The 22,802-nt window shown below is 42.0% G+C and overlaps 2 protein-coding genes and 2 long non-coding RNA genes across 5 annotated transcripts in view; 2 read left to right on the top strand and 2 right to left on the bottom strand.

The window, feature by feature from the left end:
* Positions 1–2,444, bottom strand: part of LAPTM4B (lysosomal protein transmembrane 4 beta) — a 59,437-nt gene extending 56,993 nt beyond the window's left edge. Inside the window, exon 1 of the mRNA XM_071738043.1 lies at positions 2,225–2,444. Coding sequence (XP_071594144.1) covers positions 2,225–2,320 — 96 coding nt within the window. The 5' untranslated portion in view covers positions 2,321–2,444. The remainder of the gene's footprint in view (positions 1–2,224) is intronic.
* LOC139793411 (uncharacterized) overlaps positions 1–22,802 on the top strand; it is a 410,787-nt gene that overhangs the window by 4,305 nt on the left and 383,680 nt on the right. The gene's annotated exons all lie outside the window — the stretch shown is intronic.
* Positions 2,377–4,937, top strand: LOC139793412 (uncharacterized). The gene is made up of 2 exons (XR_011724600.1): positions 2,377–2,706; positions 4,562–4,937. It is a non-coding gene; the product is annotated as an uncharacterized lncRNA (long non-coding RNA).
* MTDH (metadherin) overlaps positions 17,423–22,802 on the bottom strand; it is a 33,702-nt gene continuing 28,322 nt past the window's right edge. The window contains exons 12-13 of one of the 2 annotated variants that reach the window (XM_071738017.1): positions 22,072–22,228; positions 17,423–20,373 (exon numbers count right to left, since the gene is read on the bottom strand). In XM_071738017.1, the coding sequence (XP_071594118.1) occupies positions 20,303–20,373; positions 22,072–22,228 (228 nt within the window). In that variant the 3' untranslated portion in view covers positions 17,423–20,302. The remainder of the gene's footprint in view (positions 20,374–22,071; positions 22,229–22,802) is intronic. The other variant, XM_071738016.1, reaches the window with a different exon arrangement.

Raw genomic sequence — 22,802 nt, 5'->3', positions numbered from 1 at the left:
TTCCTGAAGTGCAGGCTCTTCTGCAACCCTATTATACTTTTCTTCTGAGGAAATTTCCTCTGGCTGCTCCACCCCTTTACAAATTACTTTTTTACAATGAAGTACCTCAGTGCTCTGTGACAGAAAGTATATGCTATTATGTATACTGTTTTGCCTTGTCATGTAATGCTATATTACATTATTCTAGATGCAGTTGCTGTGGCTCTGCCAGGAAGAAGTTACAGAAACACAATAGCTATAGAAACATTTGCATTCTGAGATCCATTATGTTCCAAGATAAAACAAATTTAAATATTTATTTCCCAGCTAATGATACTTTATAGGACCATTGTAAGTGTCCATGGCTGCTGGGCATGTGTTGGAAATGCACATGGTGTTCCTTCCCCTTACCTATGTGGGAAAGTGCTCCCATCATGCAGCCCTGATGACTCCCCCTGCACTCAGCTCCCCACTCTCTCCACTATTTATAGGATACCAAATATACAACGAAAACATTAAAACTAAAGAGCTAAAACATCATCCCAGAGAAAACCACTACTTTTTCCACATTTATTCAGACATGAAATTCTGCCTCCTGAAATAATACTAACTCAGCACTGATTGAACACAAAAAAGTGTTATTTTAAAAGCCTACCACCACTTTGAGGCTATGAATTTTTTCTCCTCCAGAAGGTTCTACTACTGATTCATTGTATTCATAGTGATAGAAGTGATAAAACTTACACCTCACAGGTAGTGAGATATGAAAAGGCAACAAGAAAACCACACATTCTCTAGGGGGATATTTTTTCCTCAAGTAATTTCCTATAAAGCATCATAGCAAACAGTATACAGAATATATGTTGGTGTAGTGAAAAGACCCCTTGCTGACTTACTTTGTAACCTAGCAGAAAAGCTTTAGCATTCATCATCAACGTGTGTCTGAATTTCTATACTTAACAATTAGCCGTAAAAATCTGAATATTCTCAGTAGGGGAGAAAGCACAAAAAGAAATGGTTGTTGTTGTCAGTTTGAAGTCACTTAGAAATCAGTCCTGAAAAATTTATAAAAGCAGAAGGAGCACAGTAATAAAAGGTGTAAATCAGGAAATACCTGTGACTTAGAAAACATATTTTGCAGAAAAATACCATGTGAAATCAGGGCATTGGTATTTCAATGTTAGCAACTCGATAGGTAGCAAAGTCTAAAAAGCTGTCAGGCTTTTCTTTGTATCTAATATCAGCTGATGCGCTTAATTCCCTCTTCCTCAAATATCTTTAGGTTCACTGAACAACTAAAATATCTGTATCCCTGTCTTTGTGGAGCCAATGTGAAAAGGCTTCATTCAGTGAAAAGCAGAAAGAAATAACAAGCATCCTGGAAGAAATGTTCAAAAGCTTTCAGGTCATATTAAAAGTTACCGAAACTTCATTGCAGCCAGGCTGTGGATATTGCATTTAACTGTATTTCATTAAACCAGGAGCAAAGAATAGTTCTCTGAATGTACCTTTTTCTCAGTGGTGCAATATGTATTTCACAGGAAATAGAGCGTTTTATCTGATTTCTAGGACACAAATGTCAACCTAGTCTTTATTACGCTGATTGAATTTATTTAATGAGCTGTCCTGCAATGGAGGCCAGCCCTGCACTTTTCACTTGCTTCTGAAGGGAATTTCAGTAGTTAGCAAATAAGCCTGGGTCTAATCTACTTCCTCTGCAATCATTTGAAAAATGATGCTTGGCAAACAGCTCTGCACAGCCTTGCCATCAGACCGAGACCGATTTCTCCCACCATGAGATGGTGAGGACTGAGAAGTCCATGACCTGCAGCAACCAGCCAGCTCTTTTTATTCTTGTGACACCTTTGCGAACCCTGTGACTATGGCAGGGCCGGCTCTGGCAAAACCGCTTTTCCTGCATTGCCACCCAAGGGATTAAGAAAAGACTGTCAAAGACCGGAGAGGAATGGAGGGATTAATTCGCCTCCTCCTCCTTCTCCTCCTCCCCGAGTCTTTCCCCTGGTTGAGTAACCAAGTGTCGAGCAGCCCCTGGGACTAGCGATAAACCACTAATGCTGCGCCTCCAGGGACAGCTCTTCACTCATGTCCTGAAGCCCAGACGGAGGAGTTAAAAACTGGAGGGTGTGGGGTAGCAGAGGCTTCCCCGAGGTACCCTGCGTGGGGAAAAAAACCCCGGGAGGGCTCGACGACGACGTGGGGACGGGGACATCCCGAGGCCGCTTACCAGGTACCAGATGCCGAGGATGATGGTTCCGGTGCGGACATGACAGCAGAGGCAGCAGCTGTTGGAGTAGAAACGCGCCCAGGGTGAGCTCAACATCTCCGCAGCTCCTCAGGGTTCCGCGCCTCTCCGCGCTTCTCTCCGCGCCGCTCCGCGGAGGCGGGGCCGAGGCAGGGGCCGGGGCCAGGCATGGGGCCGCCCCTCCGGAGGGCGGGACCGAGAGAGGAGGCGGGGGGGTGGTGAAATCCCCCTCCACGGTCCGCGATGGGGCTTTCGGGTCCCGCTGTGCTCGTGTCCAGCACTAAACCCACCCATCCACCCCCCCCCCCCTCAGCACCAGAGCGGTCACGCAGAAGAACGGAAGGATTTTCAAGGGCAAAGCTGAGGGGACTCAGTGAGCTGGCAGCCTGGCCTGCGTGTCCCTAGCGTGTCACAGCTGGTGGCAAAGTGCCGTGCTTCTGGTGCTCCTACCCACCTCTTGCCAGGTGCTTGGAATTCGGGTGATGAGAGGCAACCCGTGATGGTGATTCCTTGGCAAAGCTTGCAGCTCATCGAGCAATTCTTGACTAGCAAAGCAGTAGAAATAAAACTCCGTATTACTAAAAAGAAAGGTAAAATAGGAGGTGGTGGTAAGGTTTGGATTATCCCCAAATTCTGAAACCATGGTCGTTGGTTTTCTTTCACTGTGCCCTCTTAATCCACTCCCCAAGTGGCTGCAATTAAGGAGACTGGAATAGCTGGTACACAGGTTAACATGAACCACAATCCCAGTGCCAGGAGCCAGTGCCCTGATTGTGGTGGGGAAGCTGCAGTGGGAGGAAGACTCCACTGCTGGGTGTGTAGCACCAATGGAGGCAGAAGCTAAATTTCCTACTAAGCAGATGACTTAATTAATGTAATATTATTTGATTGATTATATTATCGTTGTCTAGAGGAAATAAGAAAGTTCTACCAGGACATCTGTATGCCTAGCCTGACCCTAAAAATAACTGATTTATCTCTCTCTATCTTGGCTACCTACCAAAATCCCACAATTTATCATCAAAAAATAACCTAGAAAAGTACTCAAATGTTTCCCTATATGGTTGCTTTGGGGCTCTTCTTTATTACATACATACATCTGCACGGAACAGGAGTTCTGAGATAAAAGCTAACTTGGCACAGAGACACATTTCTATCTCTGCCTTCTCTCTACTTGTAGAGCCACTATAGTAAATTAAATGAAAAAATACTTTAAGTAGGACCTTCACATAACCTTTGTTCTCTGCTTATCCTTAAAAAACTTCCAGGATCTTGGGGGTGGGGGGAGGGGGTGTAGGGTGGGGACTTTTTCAAATGAAGAGCAAAACCACTTTGTGAGGAATTTATAATATTGACTGGTTAATATGCATAAGCAAAATACTGTATTTTCAAGATCCATATCAAAAAACTACACTAAAATTCTTGTAAAATCAAAAATCCATATAGACAAAACAAATATTCAAGAGTCCAAAGGTAAATTCCCAACAATGTGGTCTGGACTATCTCCTCGGTTGCCTTGCGAGATCTTGACCTTTAGTACCAGAAAGTAGGCAATGTAGAAAGACTAAACCCTGTATGCACACCTTGTAGGGGTAAGAGGAAGGTAAGAGCAACTGCTTGTTTAAGGTTATCTGACCAAGGACCTGATCTTTTCAAAGCAAAGGGAGTAATAAAGGGGAAGTGATAAACAAGGACACAAACCTGGTGGGTAAAGGGACAGTGCAGACAATGCCAGAGACTGAAAGTCTCCGGTTACTGATTGATGGAGGAGCCATTGAGGAGCTTCAGGGGTAGCTTTAGAAAGGGTCACATGGACTTTGTTACTGATAAGAAGGGGCAAATAAGAAGAATACGAGGATTTGGGGTATTTGACGGGCAGGAGCGGGTTGGGGGTGGGGGGGGAGTGGCAGAAAGGGGGCCTGTAGAACTTAGCAAGATTTAGGAAGGAATTACTAGGGGAAGGGGATTGGGAAGGAGAAAATGGGGGATCAGACAGAGGGTGGTATAAAGGGGGTCAGTTGTGTGTAGTAGGCACACTTGCCTGACTCAGCCCCTCAGCCAGTCACCCTCTCATCTTATAAAACCTTTTGGAACTGTCTCTCTGTGTGCTCTCACTCTTCACGCAGAGTGTGCAGGGGCTGCAAGGAGCCAGTGCCAGCTGCTGGAGGGCAGGCGAGAGTCAGGAGAGAGATGGTCTCGGTGCTGGTGGCTGGGGGGGACCATGGGTCACCCCCTGTGTGCCTGGAGATGCCCACTGGGGGTGGAGAGAGTCTGTGTCTGCCCCAAACTGTGCTTTTCTCTTCATTTGCAACCTTCAAGCTGGACCAGCTGGTCTGCACTAAGGTCTTTTGTGAGTTCTATATGAAGACGGCACAACTGAAGGCAGCACCTTGTTTGTGACCACCTGTGTAGCTGTCCCTGTCACTGTCCCATGCCTGCAAGTGGGAAAGCAGCAGCCACATCCTTCTGCTTGAGATGAGCACAAGAAGCTGGACTCCAGCAGCAGGGCAGGAGGAAGCCCAGGTCCTGGATCTTCCGGAGGCAGTAGCTTCTTGTTACATCCCCCAGCACAGCTCTCATCTCTGTAAGGAGAGATTAACTGCATGTCTTCTTTTGCTTCTGGTTTCCCATCAATGTCTTTAATCTGGGTATCCTCAGAAGGAAAATAAAGGAAGAATGAGAAGGTGAACACTAATTACTACAGAGCAATTTTTTGTATAATTATTAATTTCTATTCAGAAAGCCTGATGGGGAAAATCGGGAAATATCAGGCTTTGTATCAGACTCCTGATTTATAACCAACTTTAGAAGTCCAGAGAAGTATAAATCACCAGCAGAGTTTAGAGAAACTATGAGGCTGAACCTGCTTCTTTCTCTATTTATTTTTGCTGCATAGGGTGTACTTTGCAGACAGAAGACCAACTCCCTGCCTTGCAACATTTGTAGTCATCAGCTCCATCAGCACCTGACAATGCCCAGGCACAAGTGCTGCTATGGACTTGCACAAGACCCCCCTCCCCAGGCTCTGGGGAAGCCCACCCGTGGATCCCAGTTCACTCCCCTTGCTACCAGCTGGGGAGGAAAGGATGTAGTCCCCAAGCTGAATTAAAACAAAAAGAAGTAATAAAAGTGGGTAATAAAAGTGGGGATGGTCACAGCACAGGTTACAGCATGAGGCTCACTGGGCTCCCATGCACACTTTTTTTGCAGGCAAATGGGCTTTGAGAGGACACTTTGGCTGCTTCAAGAAAAAACGTGCAGCTTTCTATGCAAAACCTCATCCAGAAGTGGATTTGCTTTCCTGACTTGTCTTCTAAGTGAGCTCTTTGGGAGGAGGGTTGGCTGCTAGGACATGGGTTCTGTTACAATCCGAGCTATTATTTTATATTTTGATTGTGAGGAAAAACCAGCAACTACTCACAGACATCGCCCGAATTTACAAAAATAACAGGCTTTATGATTTAAGCAAATTACAAAGATTTATTTTAGGGAAAGGAGACAACAACGCCACCTTTAAAAGAAAAAAACAAGTTTAGAAGAGGAGAGAATTTACATAAATTATTCACTTTGGGGAGAGAGTTGTTAAGAAAAGGAAAGAAAACAAGAGAACAATGAAGTTTTATCACCCTCCGCTGGCCCTGGCCTCTGGCTGGAGTGGGGGGTGCATATGATGTTCTCCACTTTTCCTTTCTTCTGCTGTTGCTGTCCCGTAGTGGCAAGAGAAGGGGGGGAAGAGAAAGCAGCATCTTCTCCTTTCCTCTTGGAGTTTTTATACAACAAAAAGGGTTCTGTCTTTTCATAAATCACTGGCACACAGACTTGCTAAAGATGACACAGACTTTGCCATCCCAAGAATTTCTCTTTTATTTATTATTATCTTTCAGTCCTTGTTACCTTGCTAACTTTATTGTCTTTGTCTGGACAATGTACCAGGAAGCAACCTGATGAGCACTCTTATCTTTAGGTGCCTGTCAGGCATGATACAAAACAAAAGCTAGTTAAGTTTGGGGTAAAAATCTGTTAATTGAGAATATGTTTAGTATATTTTAAAAGAGCAGAAAAAATACTGATTTGAGAGACATATTTTGTATTTTCAAAGTGTTTACATCAGGCTCCAAGCAGCAGTTCCTGTCAGAGGCAGCTGCTGGCCCCATGTTGGTCTCCTCCTCCCAGTCCTGATGCTGGACATGCCCAGCTCCCTGCTGCCCTGTGGCCCTCCAGTGCTGGTGATGCTGAGCAGACTTCAGCAGCCACAGCTCAGCAGGAAGAAACCCACATACTGGGACTGTTACATTTTCCTTCAGAGGTCTTAGAAATACGCTGTTGAGTGTGAGAGAAATTCAACAGAAATGAAGTGGTCACAAATTTGCAAAACTCAGCATTTACAAAGTTGTCCTAGAGTCCAAGTGTTGCCACAGCTACAAAACCCATAGTTTGAGCCTCTATGACGTTCACCTTGTGAATGTCACACTGTGACATTTATAAGTCACATTGACTTATAAAATGCAGATTTGCTGAGATGGTGTAGAGTCCTGAAATCAATAACCATCTCAAAACAGCCACCCTGACAAACTGGGCATTGTGCTTGGGTGGGGTCCTTGTTCAATCATCCATCTGCACACTGTTCTTTCAAGGAGAAGCCCCCATTAGGGAGCCACTCTGATAAGAAGGACACTGTCCTTGCAAGGTGAGTCCCCCTTTGGTAGCCACCTTGATAAGGACACTGTCCTTATTTGATATGGCAAGCAGAGCCCTGAGGGGGCAGAGTACCTTGAGAAAGTCCCATATTGGGACTTTGTTATCCCATGAACAGGGATCAAGTGCAAAAATAAGGGTGATTGCTCTGTTAACCCATCTGGGGGGGGAGGGTGGGGTGCACCTGGACTCCCATGGCCCACTGACTCACTTCCAGAACACTCTCAAACCCTACATTGGATCTGTGCCCCATCCAGGAGAGGCAAGGCCAAGTAGTATAAGAGGTGCAGGCTTGAAACACTGGGTGTACACCTGCCCTCTAAGGACCACAACATCATGCAAAGATTATCTCTGGATCCAAGGGAGGTTGTATCTTTTTTATCCCCTCTTTCTTCATATCTGTCTCTCTTTCTCCATTTCTAACCTTATTCTCAGCACATAAGGGTAATATAGTTTCTAATTTTGCTAAGTTCTGTTGGTTGTAGCCTGCTCTTTTGAGAGTACAGTTTTGCAAAGTTCTGCCAGTTGTAACCAGTTGCCTTGATAGTAATATTGTGGTGTGTTTTTGACAAGCTTTATAATCTTTTTAAGTAAATAATCATTTATTAATCAATCAAATAATCACAATATTAAGTAAATAATCATTTTAAGTAAAGTTGTGTTTTGTATAAGCCTCCTGGGTAATGGTCTTACTCCTAGAGTACTGAGCAGAGAATTCAAGGTTAATCTCCCATAATGGCTCGCTAAGAGATTAACTAAGAAAAGGTTAACATTGCCCCTGGGGCAGTTAGAAAAGGTTAACTCTACCCATGCCTTTACAACCCTCCTTGAGAGGGACAGGTTTAAAGAGAGCTGGATCCAACCGTAGCTTGGCAGCTCTCTGTGAAGGAATACAGTCTGAATCTCCCTGCTTTGCCCTCAGAGGCTTGTGACTCCACATCTGATCTGGCAGCCAAAAGCAACCAGAACAGTAGAAGATCATTCAGGATGCGCCAGTGAGAGCTTCTGAGGTGCATGAGACCTGAGTTTTGTCAAGGCTCCTGGAGGTACAGGAGACACTCTGAATTACCATCTTTAAACATCCAGGACCAGCAGTGCTCCCTTACTCAGAAAGTGATGTAAACTCAAGTGAATAAACAGCCTACTCAAAAGCACTTGTTTTAGTTGTGCTGAAGAGAAAACTAATATCTTTCCAGTGATATCCATGCTATTGACTCTGAAACACAGCACAGGGGCAAAACCTGATGCACCCTTCCTTCAGTGTCAGGTACAATAACTGTGGGTTGCAGTCTCCTCAGAGGCAAACCTGCTCATGCGTGGAGCACCTCCTTCCAAAAGTACTTACCCATCATGTCCCCACAATGGCTCCTTCCATGTGTCTCTTCCATTTCTCCTCAGATTACTCATTTGTGTCCCCTCCCTCTCTTCTCTCCTTTGCCTGTTTCTTTCTCCCTGCTGTTGTTTCCCAAACAGGCTCACACAGGGATGTCACAGGCTCCCCTCTCTGAAGTCTTAGCATGCAGAAGATCTCTATCATGGAGTGGGAGGTATCTGTCACTGGCTGTGACCAGCACAGGGCACCCCTGCAGTCCCCAGGTACCAAAATCCTGGAGTTTATACCAAAATAACACCCCTAGAACAAGATGATGACATTGATCATGCCCTTACCACAGAGTTCATCCCTCCTCCCTGCCGACCAGGCTGCAGGCACTAACACCCTCACAGACTGGACATGGACTGTTACAAACTTCACCTCTTGCCCCTGCAAAACACAAATCCAAGAAGTTAATGGCTGTTTAAGTAATTTGCTGTATTTTGGAAAAAAAGCAAGTGATTAATATATAAGCAATATATATTGCTTATATATTAATATAAGGTACCAATCAGGTCACGTACTCTATAGCAACAGAGATTCATCCACACCTGAAGGGAGCAGAAACCAGAGTTCACTTGATGCAATATGGGTATTTCCTTCTTTGAGGAGTTAAATTGGGCATCAGAGAGATTTGCTCTCTTGCTCCAATTCCTCCAACAACAGTAGCTGAGCTCTGATCTTTTCCCTGTGCAAGTCTTCATCTCGTGGCACCATCTCTCTAAAGGACCTTTCCACCCTACCCTGCCATGGTCTCTCCTTTGTCTTTCTGGAAGTTAAGTCTCAGTCTGAAGGGTGACAGCATGGATAATTTTCAGCCCTTCCTGGAAGTTTTTTCAAGGTGAACCACACTGTGGGATTCTCTTGGCCGTACTATTAGTGGTGTTCCTCCTGTGTACTCTTCCAGTACAATACCTATAAATCCCACCTTGGTCAACAGATGACCCGCCATCAGGTGACATCCCAAGGGCATTTGTAGCAGTGTCTAGCTGTCAGGGCTTTTCAGCCATGGCTTTGACATTCACCACTCTTTCAGGGTCCCTTACCTTTGAGAGGACCTCCAGCAGTCAAAGCGCATGTAACCACTTCCATGTCCCCACATCAAGGCATCTCATCTGTGGGACTGGCAGAGTTGGGCCATTGCTCCACATTTCCCTCCAGCAGCAGACCTCAAACCCATCCTCCCTTGTGCAGGGCAGTATTTAGAAATTGCCTTGGCCCCAGGCCCCTGAAAGCTCTGCTCTTTTGAGTTACCACCCATCAGTGGGCCATCGGCCCAACTCCTCCATGTTCCCCAAGTGTCCTGGTCCCTCCAGAGCCACACTGGGAGCACATGGCAAGCTCTGGGCCTCCTATGGCAGCAGAGCACACTGATCTCCCTGAGTTTCACCACAGCACCAGAGGGTTGGTGAATTCCCGCTTCCTTTGACCACTCCTCCTCTCTCTTACAAGTTCCTCAGCCCCATGTGGGTCACCTGCCCAACACACTGGGTACTTTCTGATAAAAGCACACAGGGGCACAAGGAAAAGCAATACAACAGCAGGTTCTGCAGCCACTGACCACCAGAAGTCTTCCCTCATCATGGAGATTTTCTCTCTCAGGTTCAGATGGGAGATATCACAATCCCAGCTGCTGCCTGGTGACATTGCCAAACCAGAAGACACAGTAAGTCTGAAAATTTGGAGTGTCTTGTAGCTCTCTCCCTCTGGCTCTGGTGTTCATCATTCAGAGGCACACACAAGTTTGTTCCTTCTTAAACATCAAGATATAGAATGTATAGACCTAAGAAATTCATGCCATGTAAGTCAACCTTATCATGGTGGCACACAAGAACTGTTTTGTTACAGAAGCAAGTTGGAGTGGTTTAGAGAATTATTAAAAGAAGAATAAAACCACAACAAATATGGTAATTTCAGTCATTTAGATTACTCAGAATAATTTTTGCTTAGTAATACTTCACAAATTCAGCAGAAATTTTAAAAGTGCTAGTGGAAGTTTTACTGAAGATAAGTTGTATTTTTTATATGTGTACTAACTAATGTTAGTAAAAACGTGTACAAGACATGAAAGTACATAGAATGACAGAATTGTGAGGGTTGGAAGGGACCTTAAACTCATCTAGTTCCATCCCCCCTGCCACGGGGCAGGGACACCTCCCACTAGCTCAGGTTGCTTGTATCTTTCTTGTAACAGGGGCTCCAGAACTGGATGCAGTACTCCAGGTGGGGTCTCATGAGAGCAGAGCAGAGGGGGAGAATCACATCCCTCAACCTGCTGGCCACACTTCTCTTGATGCAGCCCAGGATACATTTAGCTTTCTGGGCTGCACACGTACACTGATGGCTCATGTTGAGCTTCTCATCCCCCAGCACTCCCAAGTCCTTTTCCTCAGGGCTGCTCTCAAGCCAGGCACTGCCCAGCCTGTATCAGTGCTTGGGATTGCCTCGACCCAGATGCAGGACCTAATAGAGTGTCAAGCAGAGTCTGAAAAGTACATCTAAAGATAGAGCATGATGTATTAAAAGCATGTTTAGTCTTTGAAATTTTCTTACTCAACTGTGTTTCAGTACCACTAACCAGTACTTAAGAAAACCAACTAAACAAAAAAAAAAACCCCAAAAAACTGACTTCAGTTCTCTCTCCTTTTACCCTGGGTAAATCTGTGCATTTCTGTATGAGCTTCACTTCTCTCAGCTAAACAGAGCTAATGAGCCTTGTGTTTCAGCTTGTGCCAGTGTGGTGGAAGAGCATTGGCTTTTCCCCTCCTCTGGCTCAGTATTCCTGAAGACAATGAGTAGTAGAGACACCACCACCAACCTCAGCAGCTTGGTTTCAACACTGACCAATCAAATTGGTAAGCACAGGGGTCTTGTATCCAGCTTAAACCCATCACCTCTTCCTCTATCAGGGTCATAAGCCCTTTAGCACCTCTCATCCTAGTAAATTCTACTTTACAATGAAGTTTTCTCCAAGTTTTCTTGATAAATTAAACCTCTACCCATCAGACACTGCTTCCAGTCCTTTAAATACACTTACTGATTCTATCACTAATGTGGAGATCTAGTCAGTTTTGTAAAAACCTTACAAACTGCAGACATTAGATGTGACAGCATTTGTTTAATCAATGGACACAGTTTTGGGGTTGTACCTCTCATTCCTCTTCACTACTCAGATGCAATCATTCCAGGACTTACACTTGACCTTTTACTACAACGACCCAATGGAAGGTGGTGCTTGCAGTTTTTTTGCCTTCTGGCCTGAATGATCATGATGAACACAACATTAAACCCACTGGTACAGATGGGTACATTTCTTCCATAGTCTGTATCCCATTATAAAGCCTGAAATACAGCAGTTGAGGATGAGATGGCAGCTGTTGGATAGAGAGGCTGCTGTGTTGCCAGCAGCATTTCAGTGCTTGCCAGGCTGCTTGAGCAAAGGAAACCTCAGTGATAGTTTTTAATGCTGGGTTGGGTTTACAGTCAGGGAGGTGACAGGTCTTTGATTGATAAGAGAGGCAGACCTTCTAAGAAAAGCTAATATACATCAAATAGTATTTACTTCCTTTTAGTTCCATTAGTTAGATTAGTTAATGTTTAATTTACAGATTCGAGTATGGCTCAACACTGGGAATGTTGCCAAATTTTATTCCCTTTTTCATTACGTGATTATGGTTTTCCCCACTTCTTCTAAAAGCTCTTTTTTTTTTTTTTTTTTTTTTTTGTGGAAGAATGTAGTTATCCCACCAGTTTTTCTCTTCAAGTGTGTCCTGTTTCCATATTTCTTTGGATTTTTTTTTACCTATGTCAAGTAGAAGTCATGATCACCTTCTTTTCTAACCCTCTCAATCTATTGATGAACTATTCTATACCATCCTATTCAGAAACAACCCTGATTTTTAAGTACAATCAAGAGGAATTAACACAACACATCTTCCAAAACTGTAATTTATTACTGCCTGTAAGTTACACAGCAAATACTTCCCAGTTTCATAATTTTAAATGCTTGTCAGGTTTCAAGCATTAACTCACCACCTTTTTTTGGAGACCTTTCCCCAGATCTGTTTTGTTCTTTATCACAGTAAGCACCAAACGCCTTAATTTTGAGTAATCACCAACTTTAAATCAACTGAATATCATTATCATCATAACTCTGAATTATTTTTCTTTTCCTGCTCTCTTCAAAGCTTCCTGGACTCTCAAGCAAACTCCAGGACATGCCATGCACTTCTCACCTGTGTTCACAAGAAGCAGAGGTTTGCCACGGAGCCTTAAGGGAACTTACACTCTCACCCACAGTATTTTTTTCTGTGCTCAGAAGAGTGCTCAACTTTCTCATACTGCCATATCCTCTGCCAATTTACTGCTTAATATGGAGTAACCAGTGCACATCACTTGCTTGCCAGCCAAGCCTGGAGCCCATGCCATAGGAGCTGGGGGCTTTATACCATGAAAACACCAGCTGGGTTTGACACCTTCCGTCTGCTTGGAGTTCCCTTGCTGGTTGACTTGCTGGGGACATGATAGCCCAAATCCTCTCTTTTGCTGCAGCACATGCAGAGGCAAACTGCAAGTATTACACATGCAATATAACTCCTTTTATCCTTTGCCCAGGTAGCCAAGAAGGTCAATGGCATCCTGGCCTGGATCAGGAACAGCGTGGCCAGCAGGTCCAGGGAAGTGATTCTGCCCCTGTACTCAGCGCTGGTGAGGCCACACCTCAAGTCCTGTGTCCAGTTCTGGGCCCCTCAGTTCAGGAAGGATATCAAGGTCTTAGAGCAGGTCCAAAGGAGGGCAACCAGGCTGGTGAAGGGACTCGAGCACAGATCCTATGAAGAGAGGCTGAGGGAGCTGGGGCTGTTCAGCCTGGAGAAGAGGAGGCTCAGGGGAGACCTCATCACTCTCTACAACTCCCTGAAAGGAGGGTGTAGCCAGGTGGGGGTTGGTCTCTTTTCCCAGGCAACCCTCAGCAAGACAAGAGGGCATGGTCTTAAGCTCTGCCAGAGGAGGTTTAGGTTGGACATTAGAAAGAATTTCTTTACTGAGAGGGTGATCAAGCATTGGAATGGGCTGCCCCGGGAAGTGGTGGATTCTCCATCCCTGGAGATATTTAAAAAGAGACTGGATGTGGCACTCAGTGTCATGGTCTGGTAACTGCAGCGGGAGTGGATCAAGGGTTGGACTTGATGATCTCTGAGGTCCCTTCCAACCCAGCCAATTCTATGATTCTATGATTCTATGATCTACTAGATATAGTTATGGGTCCATGTATGTCCTGCATGAACTGCAGATATTTCACAGATGGATTTTTTGCTTCAAGAGCAAGAAAAACACTTCTTTAAGGGGCTAAGGGTGCAGAAAGTTTTATTGGATGAAGTTGTTTCCGATTTATAAATCTTTTGTATGCACTGGGAAATGCAGCTAAGAAATCTAGTTTAAAAACTACAGAAAATGGAGCCACCAGTTCTAGGTGTAAGTGCAGGGGCTGATACTGAAGCTCTTTACTGCTTATTTTATACCATCTCTTCTAGAGAGACAGACAAGGCTGCTAATGTTCCTCTAGTCATAGAAACCAAAGATACTCGTGGCTTTTCTGGACCACAGGTTCCTCTGAATGTACAAAATGTCCTCTTAAGATCCTTCATGTCAGAACTAATACTGATAGTTTAAATAATCTCTAATTTTTAGTCCTCCAGTTTCAGAGCAAAAAGATCTATGGTTAACAGGAGGCTGCATGACTTGGATGACTTTGAACTGCATTGCTATACTATATGAATACAAAATAGCACAGTATTGATTTTACTGCTCAGTTCTACCGAGTGCTGAGCATCCTGAGCCTACTCCAGAAAAGCACTTTACATTTCACTGCTTCTACTGCTCAGAGGTTTAAGCCGTAGGTCAAATCTGAGTAACATTATTTAAAAAAAAAAAAAAAAAAAAAAAAAAGAAAAGAAAAGAAAAAAAGGTTAATTTTTTTTTGTCTTTAAGTCACTAGTTTAGAGCAGACAGCTCTTCTAACCTCTGAACCTCCGACCCTGGAAACTGCAGAAAAAGAAGAAAATACTTCAAATCTTTACTATGATTAAGATAAAAAAAAAAAAAATCCAATGAAGGGGAAAAAAAACCTCTCATCTTAAGTCAGCTGTGGGGAAGTCTCATACTTCAAGTAACACAGTATCAACCCTACTCTACAGATACAACTTATAGCAGAAGTACTGGAGTAGGAGTACCACTGAGTACCTCTGCAGCTTCAGCTTCATGTCACAACTGCACGCATGGAGAGGAGGCAAAGAGGCAGGGGAGGGGTGGGCAAAGTGGCACTGCTGCCCCAGGGTGCTGGGATGGTGGGGCTGCAAGAGCACCCAACTCACCCAACTCACCTGACAATTTCAGGCTTGGTTCTTCTTGAATTGGCTACTCAGCCCAGGCTGGCAAGCACAGAGCAAGAAGTCTGCTGACATCAGTGTCACCACAACTGGGAACCTTTGAGGAGTCTGTGTGTGCAGATCAAGTAACAGAAAAAGGGGAGGATGCTCTGAGGAAAAGAGTGAAGCAAATAGCCTGAGTTCCTCTCAGAGATTGTAAGGCAGTTCTTTCAGTTTTCAAGGCAATGAAGAAAAGTTTAAGGAAATACCCAATCACAAATAAGAAATCACCACAGCTGTTCATTAGCAAATTGAATAAACAAAAGTGGAAAATTTATTAGTTTGAGCTATAAATAACTCTAAATAGTATGACTTCACTCTTGTAGAGAGCCTAGAATCCAGCCTGTAGCTCTTAAACCTCCCCCGGTACAACTTGAGACTGTGCCCTCTTGTCTTGCTGAGAGTTGCCTGGGAAAAGAGACCAACCCCCACCTGGCTACAACCTCCTTTCAGGGAGTTGTAGAGAGTGATGAGGTCTCCCCTGAGCCTCCTCTTCTCCAGGCTGAACAGCCCCAGCTCCCTCAGCCTCTCCTCATAGGATCTGTGCTGGAGTCCCTTCACCAGCCTGGTTGCCCTCCTTTGGACCTGCTCCAGCACCTCAATCTCCTTCCTGAACTGAGGGGCCCAGAACTGGACACAGGACTCGAGGTGTGGCCTCACCAGGGCTGAGTACAGGGGCAGAATCACTTCCTTGGACCTGCTGGCCACACTGTTCCTGATCCAGGCCAGGATGCCATTGGCCTTCTTGGCTACCTGGGCACACTGCTGGCTCATGTTCAGCTTCCTGTCAATCCAGACTCCCAGGTCCCTTTCTGCCTGGCTGCTCTCAGCCACTCTGTGCCCAGCCTGGAGCTCCCCATGGGGTTGTTGTGGCCAAAGTGCAGGACCCAGCACTTGGCCGTGTTGAACCTCATCCCATTATAAACCAGAAGAGGCCAAGAAACTGATTTCAGATATGACTGCAGTCTGCTCATGTAAGGACTGGGTTTGAGTCAGATTTGTACTTCTAAAGATGGCAAAACTTCTTGAGAAAACTCATTTCTGTAATAATTTCTGACATCTGCCTAAATGTATGGGTGAAAATGCCAGGTTACCCACTTTCATAATGCCTTCACTTCTGAGAGCAGAAGCAGTTTCTGTATCTCCTTGGAAATAAACCCAACCACATAGCCCCTCAGCAGCAGTGGAGCCATCAGCTGATAGAGCTCCTATGGTTTTAGGTAACTGGCTAAAGCTCAGAAGGACACCGATCCCCAGTCCAGCATGACTCTTCAAAAACACATTAAACCCTGGCTGTCCAAGTTACAGTATCACATCAGAGAGGAGTTACATCCCAGCCAGAGCTGCACTGCCAGCGGCAGCTCAAGGCACAGCTTTGCTCATTAGTTACGTAAGGAAGGATGCTCAAGGAAATAGGAGAGGAATGGAAAACAAACTGTGGCAGCCTTGCTCAGAACGGCCCCTGAAAACAAAGCTCTCAGTAACAAAGTATTTGGTTTATACTTCATCAGATTCTTGAAATGAGGAATCACTTAACTCAAGGTCAGAGCCTAATGAAGAGCTATGTGGAAATATTGTGGTAAGAAAACTTGCTGTTCCTAAGAGACAGGAACCACCTTGAACCAGTCTGCTTTGTGAGTTCATTGTGGTGACCCAGTTCCAAGTGGTCCAGACTTACCCTCTCGCCCTGGACTGAATTAAAAACACTGAGCCAAGAGGTCACTCGATGCTACAATTAGGCCAGAAAATGTACTTGCTTTGAGCTGCATGTGTTCCTAAACATGTTTTTTTTGTGTGTTTTTTCTTTCTTTTCTTTTTCCAAAGGGCACTGTATGAAACCCAGAAACCAGGAGTTTCAAGTTAAAAGTTTTAAACAGATTTTTCTTTTCCAGAATACACCAAAATTCAAGACATTGTACCTGCAGTAAAGGAACTGGATTTCAGTGAACCAGAAACCTTCAGCTTGGTACAACTAACCAGATGCTTAAAAGAACTGAAGTTCAGTAGTTCCACAGACTGGAAAGGATCCAGTACAGAACCTAGGTAACTTCAGATATCCAAGCAAGTTTCAGTAAGAATGGTCTGTGACCCATTAATAACAACATGCTATGGAGCACAGGAAGCACTAAATTTCTCCCTCCCATCTGACACAGTACAAGTTCTCCCAATTTGCTCCCAACATCCATCCCAACAGTTCTGTGAGTCCTGCAGGGAATAAAACTGGCAGTGATGCCCTGCTACTTAAGATAAAACTACTGACCATGCTGCCCCTCCTGCCACCCAAATTCACTCAGCTGATGTTCTTCAGTTCAGTTCCACTGGAAATTTTAACAGTAAAAGAATTTTAGCACTATGCTTTCCATACAGAAGAACGAAGAAATCTTTCAGGACAGGCCTGGAAAAATGAAGTTGTTATTCCCTGGTTCTCAGCAGTCACCAGGAGGTGCACAGGTTCAAGTGGCAGCAGCAGACTTCCATTTTTTTAAAACTGAAATCTTGAGTGGTGACCAACTTAAGTAATATAAAAGAAAAAAAAAACCTACTGATTAATGGCACCTGCTTAAACCACGTATTCTCATGTCTGCACTTTAAGACTTATTCATGGGGCAGTCCCATGGCTGGGAACTATTAGTAAGGCAGTTTACAATCAAACAACACTTCAGTTACAACACAACAGCACTAGAAGAATTTCTATAAAGTTTGAAATGTTTTTAATATGTACATTCTTTCTTAGCAAATATTAAAGTAGTGCTTTTCTCTTGCACTTTTTTCTTTAGACTTCTAAAAGGGCATCAGAAATAGTTTTCACCCCCCTTCAAATCAATGCACAGTTGCTACCTTCGTAACAAGCATAAGAATTCTGTACACCTTTCCCTCCCCACAAAAGAAACAAAAATATGCCATGACTATCCAATTACACATCATCACAAGTTTAAATTATGCATACAAAGAATTCCAGAGTATTTAGAAAAACCCAACATATTGGATTTATGAAACCATTCCATGCATTCAACAACCAAAAAAAAAAAAAAAAAAAAAAAAAGAAAAAAGAAAAAAGAAAAAGAGAGAGAAAAATAAAAAAATAAGTTTTCTTTAAATGGCATTTTCTCTTTCTGTCCAAGTACCAAAGTCTGGATTCAGTGTATCATTAAGACTAACCACTGCTCGAGTCATAGAAACATCACAGTACACAGATAACCAAGTTTCTATTTATAGACAATACGCTATAGAGTTACTACCTCTTTAGTGAATGTCAAATAAAGCAAGTTTTGCTTTCTAAGACATTGAAACTGCACATTAAGAAAACAGTTAAGAGGTCCTGCTGAACAGGTAACAACATTTTGAAGGGAAAGCTGTGTATTTGTATAATCCTGTTCAGCAGTAGCAGTTAATTAGCAGGGTTCCTATTTATTTCTTTTTTTCCAGAATGACAAGCTATTTGAGAACTAGAGCTTACTAACCCAGAAGTATCAAAAATATTACCTTCAAGAGGAGAAAAAAAAAAAAAAATCAAAAAAAATCAAAAAAAAATCATAATTTATGCAGTGAAAGCCCTTGGGGGCAGTGTTTCTCATTACACAATATCCTCGTATTTTCTACAAAAGAGGCTCGTGGCACAACACACAGATTGGAAACAGACATTTTGGACCTACATTACAAACTTGAATTCAAAGGTAACTTTTTAACGTTTACGATGAAGTAGTAAAATTAAATTATCATTTACATGCAAAGAACTCTGCATGATTTTGTAATATCCTGTTTTTGTGTTTGCCTTAAGATACTCCTTGAGCAGCTGTATTTCAGTTCTACATTTATTTTACAAGAAACTTGACAGGTATCAGTCTCAGGCATTACTCCCTCACAGTAAATAAATCAATACTGACAATATGCTCAATTTATTTTAACAAACTATTTTAGAGTGTCACATGTTCCTGATACACAGGGGTTAAGACCTGTGCAAGTTAGTATTTCCATTTATAAGGAAAGCTCTCTATTAGAAAGGTGCATTTTCAGTACAATTAAAACCAGCTTGCCACGTTAACTATTCTTGCCTTGCAATACTGTTGAACTGCAGTCAAGTACAGTCAGACAGTACAAGACTGTTAATCAGTACCATGTTTTACAGCTGTTAACAATTCCATTTGCACCACAAACCCAGAAGTAATTTATTGTAAAAAACCCATCTTGGCTCATCTTTAGCTGAATTTACTAGGTGATGTTAATTAACATCCCTATCAAACAAATTTTTGTAAAGGCTATTTACAGTGTACATGGCTGAGCATGCACCTTACAGACACAAACACATTTGCCAGTTTGATACCATGTAATTACACAGTGCCTGAAAATGACAACACATCTTAAACATCATTTTAATTAACAGTTTCAAGCGGGAAATGGTCTTTATTTTACAACTGCTATACTTGCATGAGTTTTTTGTTTTTTTTTTTATATAAAAACACTAACTTCTGTCCAGAAGTCTAGACACATTCTACATACTACAGGTTAAGGCAGTAAAAAAATGTGTTCCTGATAACTGGTCTTGACAATGTCAATTAAAGCTGAAGCCACTCCAGTTCTCCAACAGATCTCTGAAATCCCAAACAATTTTTGAGTGAAAAAGGTTCGCTTTGCTTTCTTTAGAGTTTCAGTTATAAGAGAACAGAACAGAATTGGGTATAGAAGAACAGAACTGGGCATGGGAAGTTAAAAAGTAAAAAAGTTAAACCTCCTTCCATGGTTTAAAAGTAAAAAAGGACACAGTTTAAGGTGGGAGTCTGAACCAACCAAGAACTGTAGGGAATGGAGGAGAAAATAAAATTTATGCACATAACTGCAGTCTTAAAAATATACTGTTATCTTCAACAATTCAAGTAAGGTAACAGACATTATCAAAAATAACTTCATGAACCATACTCAAGTTTCAAATCACATTCTCAAACTTTTAACCCAAAGCAGTTTTATTGTGTTAACTTCATATGATAAACCATGAAGGTCTGACTGTACAAATGGTTAATGATTTGCAGTTGTCATTCCTGACACAGCTAGCAGACCTGCTAACCACCTGACTGTAAAGATATGGCAGATTATGTATTTAATCAAAGCACTTTGATTTAGGCATGAAACAAATTCAAATGGTTGACATTCTGTGCTTCTAATGCATCACTCAAAAGAGAGGCAAGAAACACCCACTATGGTACAGACAATTATTTTTACAGAAATCCCTTCCTCGAAATTAATCTTTTATCCGCAGCTGTAGATGAAAGTATAATCTGTTGTAAACAGGGCACTGTGTTGTAAAACCAGTTTTTTTTGTTTTTTAAATTAAGATCTCTCTCCAAAAGTTGGAAAAAGACTCTTCAGAATGTCTTTCAAATGTAGCATGTTCTGTTTGCTCTATCATAGTTACTTTCCTTTGATTCCTTTTTTAAAGATGTTTGTGTTCACAGCAGTTCTGTTTCTAAAAATTGTTTGAAATTTATATAAAATTCTGTACATGTTCACAAATTATTGCATAAACAGCATAATCTTCATGACAGTATTCAGCAACACACGTCCATCCCAGGAAATTCACGTTTCCCTTCTTGCTTTTTTCTTCTTTTTAACTTGTTTGGGGGATTCCCAGCTTTCTTCAGACTTTGCTAAAAATAAATAAATAAATAGATAAAATTAAAATACAACTACAGTGTTAGGACTGAGGAAGAATTAACTTTTTAATCCTGGATAGTGCATCCTATATTCTAATGAAGTTATTCAGAACAATCAACCAGAATGATGTTTGAAGGAGAGCCACATTTACCTGCTTGTCTCAAAAAAGGATATTTTGGAGTGCATCTAAAAGAAAATTTGCTAATTTCAACCTAATTTCTAAACACTGCAAATACAAAAAAACTGAGATGCAACTAAGGTTCCTCATTTTATTAATATAATGTTTCTTTTTTTCCAGAATGACAAGCTATTTGAGAACTAGAGCTTACTAACCCAGAAGTATCAAAAATATTACCTTAAAGAGGGAAAAAAAAAACAAAAAAAAAAACCCAAAACAAACAAACAAAAAACCCCAACATAATTTATGCAGTGAAAGCCCTTGGGGGACCTCAGTAAGGAGGTCTCTTGTTTAACTGGAAATAATGTACATGTACACAACTGACATGAGTTGCTCCCTTTTATCAGATTACAGTATTCTTAACCATTGTGTGACATATTAGGAGATTAAATTCTGTGAAGATGTGGTTACTGTGGTAAACAGGTAAAATATTTCATATGCTGAACATAACAGATGTTCTTTTGATTGCTGAGGCATGAATCAGTCAAAAGACTTCGTATTTCAGAACTAGAACACAAAGTTCTAAGTTGACACATTGATTTATAAGATTGTTTTTAATCTGTTAAAAAAAAAAGCCAATTAGTGCAGTCAAATGAGGCTAGTGTTATGACATCATCTAGTGTCTTCTGCAGTCATTAAAAATGGTTTAGTACAACAACTTATGCAGGAACATCTTAGGAAATGTCAGTATTTATTAATCTCATTAAGAAGTCTAATTCCAGTATTTTTTTTTTAAGCAATGACTTTCAAATCCTTACTTCCCTTCCAAATTTTCTGTCGTAAGAGTGAGTACTTCAATACAAGCACTTTTGCTGAGTACAACAGAGGATATGTTTAACACTTCTGAAGACAGAATATTTTTAAAAAGCAATATATCTGTAGTACTTAAGCCTGATGTGTGTGCTGCTAGACTACAACAAAACTAAGTGTATCACCCAATAGCTTTCAACTCCTGTATTACCAGCTGTCTTCCTCCATGGCTTCAACATTTCATGGAAGAACACAAAAAAAGATATTAAGAGCGAGCTAAGTTGAAAAGTCAATCCCCCTCCCCCATCTCAGTAGGTTAAAAGTTGAATTGCTTGCATTTCTTTTTCCAAATCTGTGGTAGCTAAACATCCTATCAACTACCATGTTAGTACCCATCTGTTCCACTGAAGATTTGCAAACAGGCTTTTTCAACATTGTTGGCACAACTACTTAGTCACAGCACAGAGCTCCAGTCCTGATGGTGAAGGGTAAGTCCAAATGTCTGTTAAGGACTGGACTAGGCTAACAGACATTTTCAGTCATCCAAGCAAATAAAGTCAGCTTTTCCTCATAGTAAAAGCACATTTGTCAAGGTACTTCATCAAAATCCAAGATATGGCAAGATACATAAATGAAATCTGTATGTATTTGATACAACCCTCTAAACCCATATCCTAGGGAAAAGCATTCTAACTATATATGCTCTATGGGAAAAAAACACACCCTGAATTCAGGCAAATGAATTGTACTGAGAGATACTTACTCTGTGGAGGAGGCACACTGTTTTGCTTAATATTGGGTTTAGAAACATCTGTCTCTTGCAGCATCTGTGGCACTTGGGAAGCGATCTTGTCAGAATCGCTCTCTGATACAATTACAGATGGCTCAGTAGAAACAGCAAGTGAAGGAACCTCCTCAGGCTATGAGAAAAGACAAAAAAAATTTCCAGAAATTTATCAAGTCATACAACAGTAGTACACCCTTATATGATGTTATTTTGGGAGTATATATAGCAACTGCTGGAAAGACTGCATTGAAAAATTAAGCCAATATTAAAATTCTTCAAAATTTTACCTCATGGCTGCAAGACTACGCCTGCCATCTAGTGCCAGTTTTTTTAGTTGCATAGATGTAAAGATACAGCACACCAATGAATTTTTAAAATATGACAGCAAACAGAACAATCTAAACATCACTAAGATCCTAAAAAGATTCTAGAATACACATTCAGAAGAGATGCAAGATGGTGAAATGTATGCATCTGGCAAACGGACAAACTTTATAGGCCCAAATACACATCTCAAAACCCAAAATAAATCAGATTTGACAGTATTTAGAAGACATTTGCAGTTATTCCTATCAACCGCTCAAAACACTGCTTACATGAGAATATCGGAGATTTATGATAGCAATCAAAAAGTATTTCTGTGGAAATTGCTGTAGGAATAACTACCAAGTGAAAAGATATTGCTAGTTCTCTTCCAATAACCTGGT

The sequence above is a fragment of the Heliangelus exortis genome, chromosome 2, assembly GCF_036169615.1.
Source record: "Heliangelus exortis chromosome 2, bHelExo1.hap1, whole genome shotgun sequence".
Lineage (NCBI taxonomy): Eukaryota > Metazoa > Chordata > Aves > Apodiformes > Trochilidae > Heliangelus > Heliangelus exortis.
The sequence above is the reverse complement of the archived record's forward strand: the minus strand, read 5'-3'. Positions and strand labels throughout refer to the sequence as shown.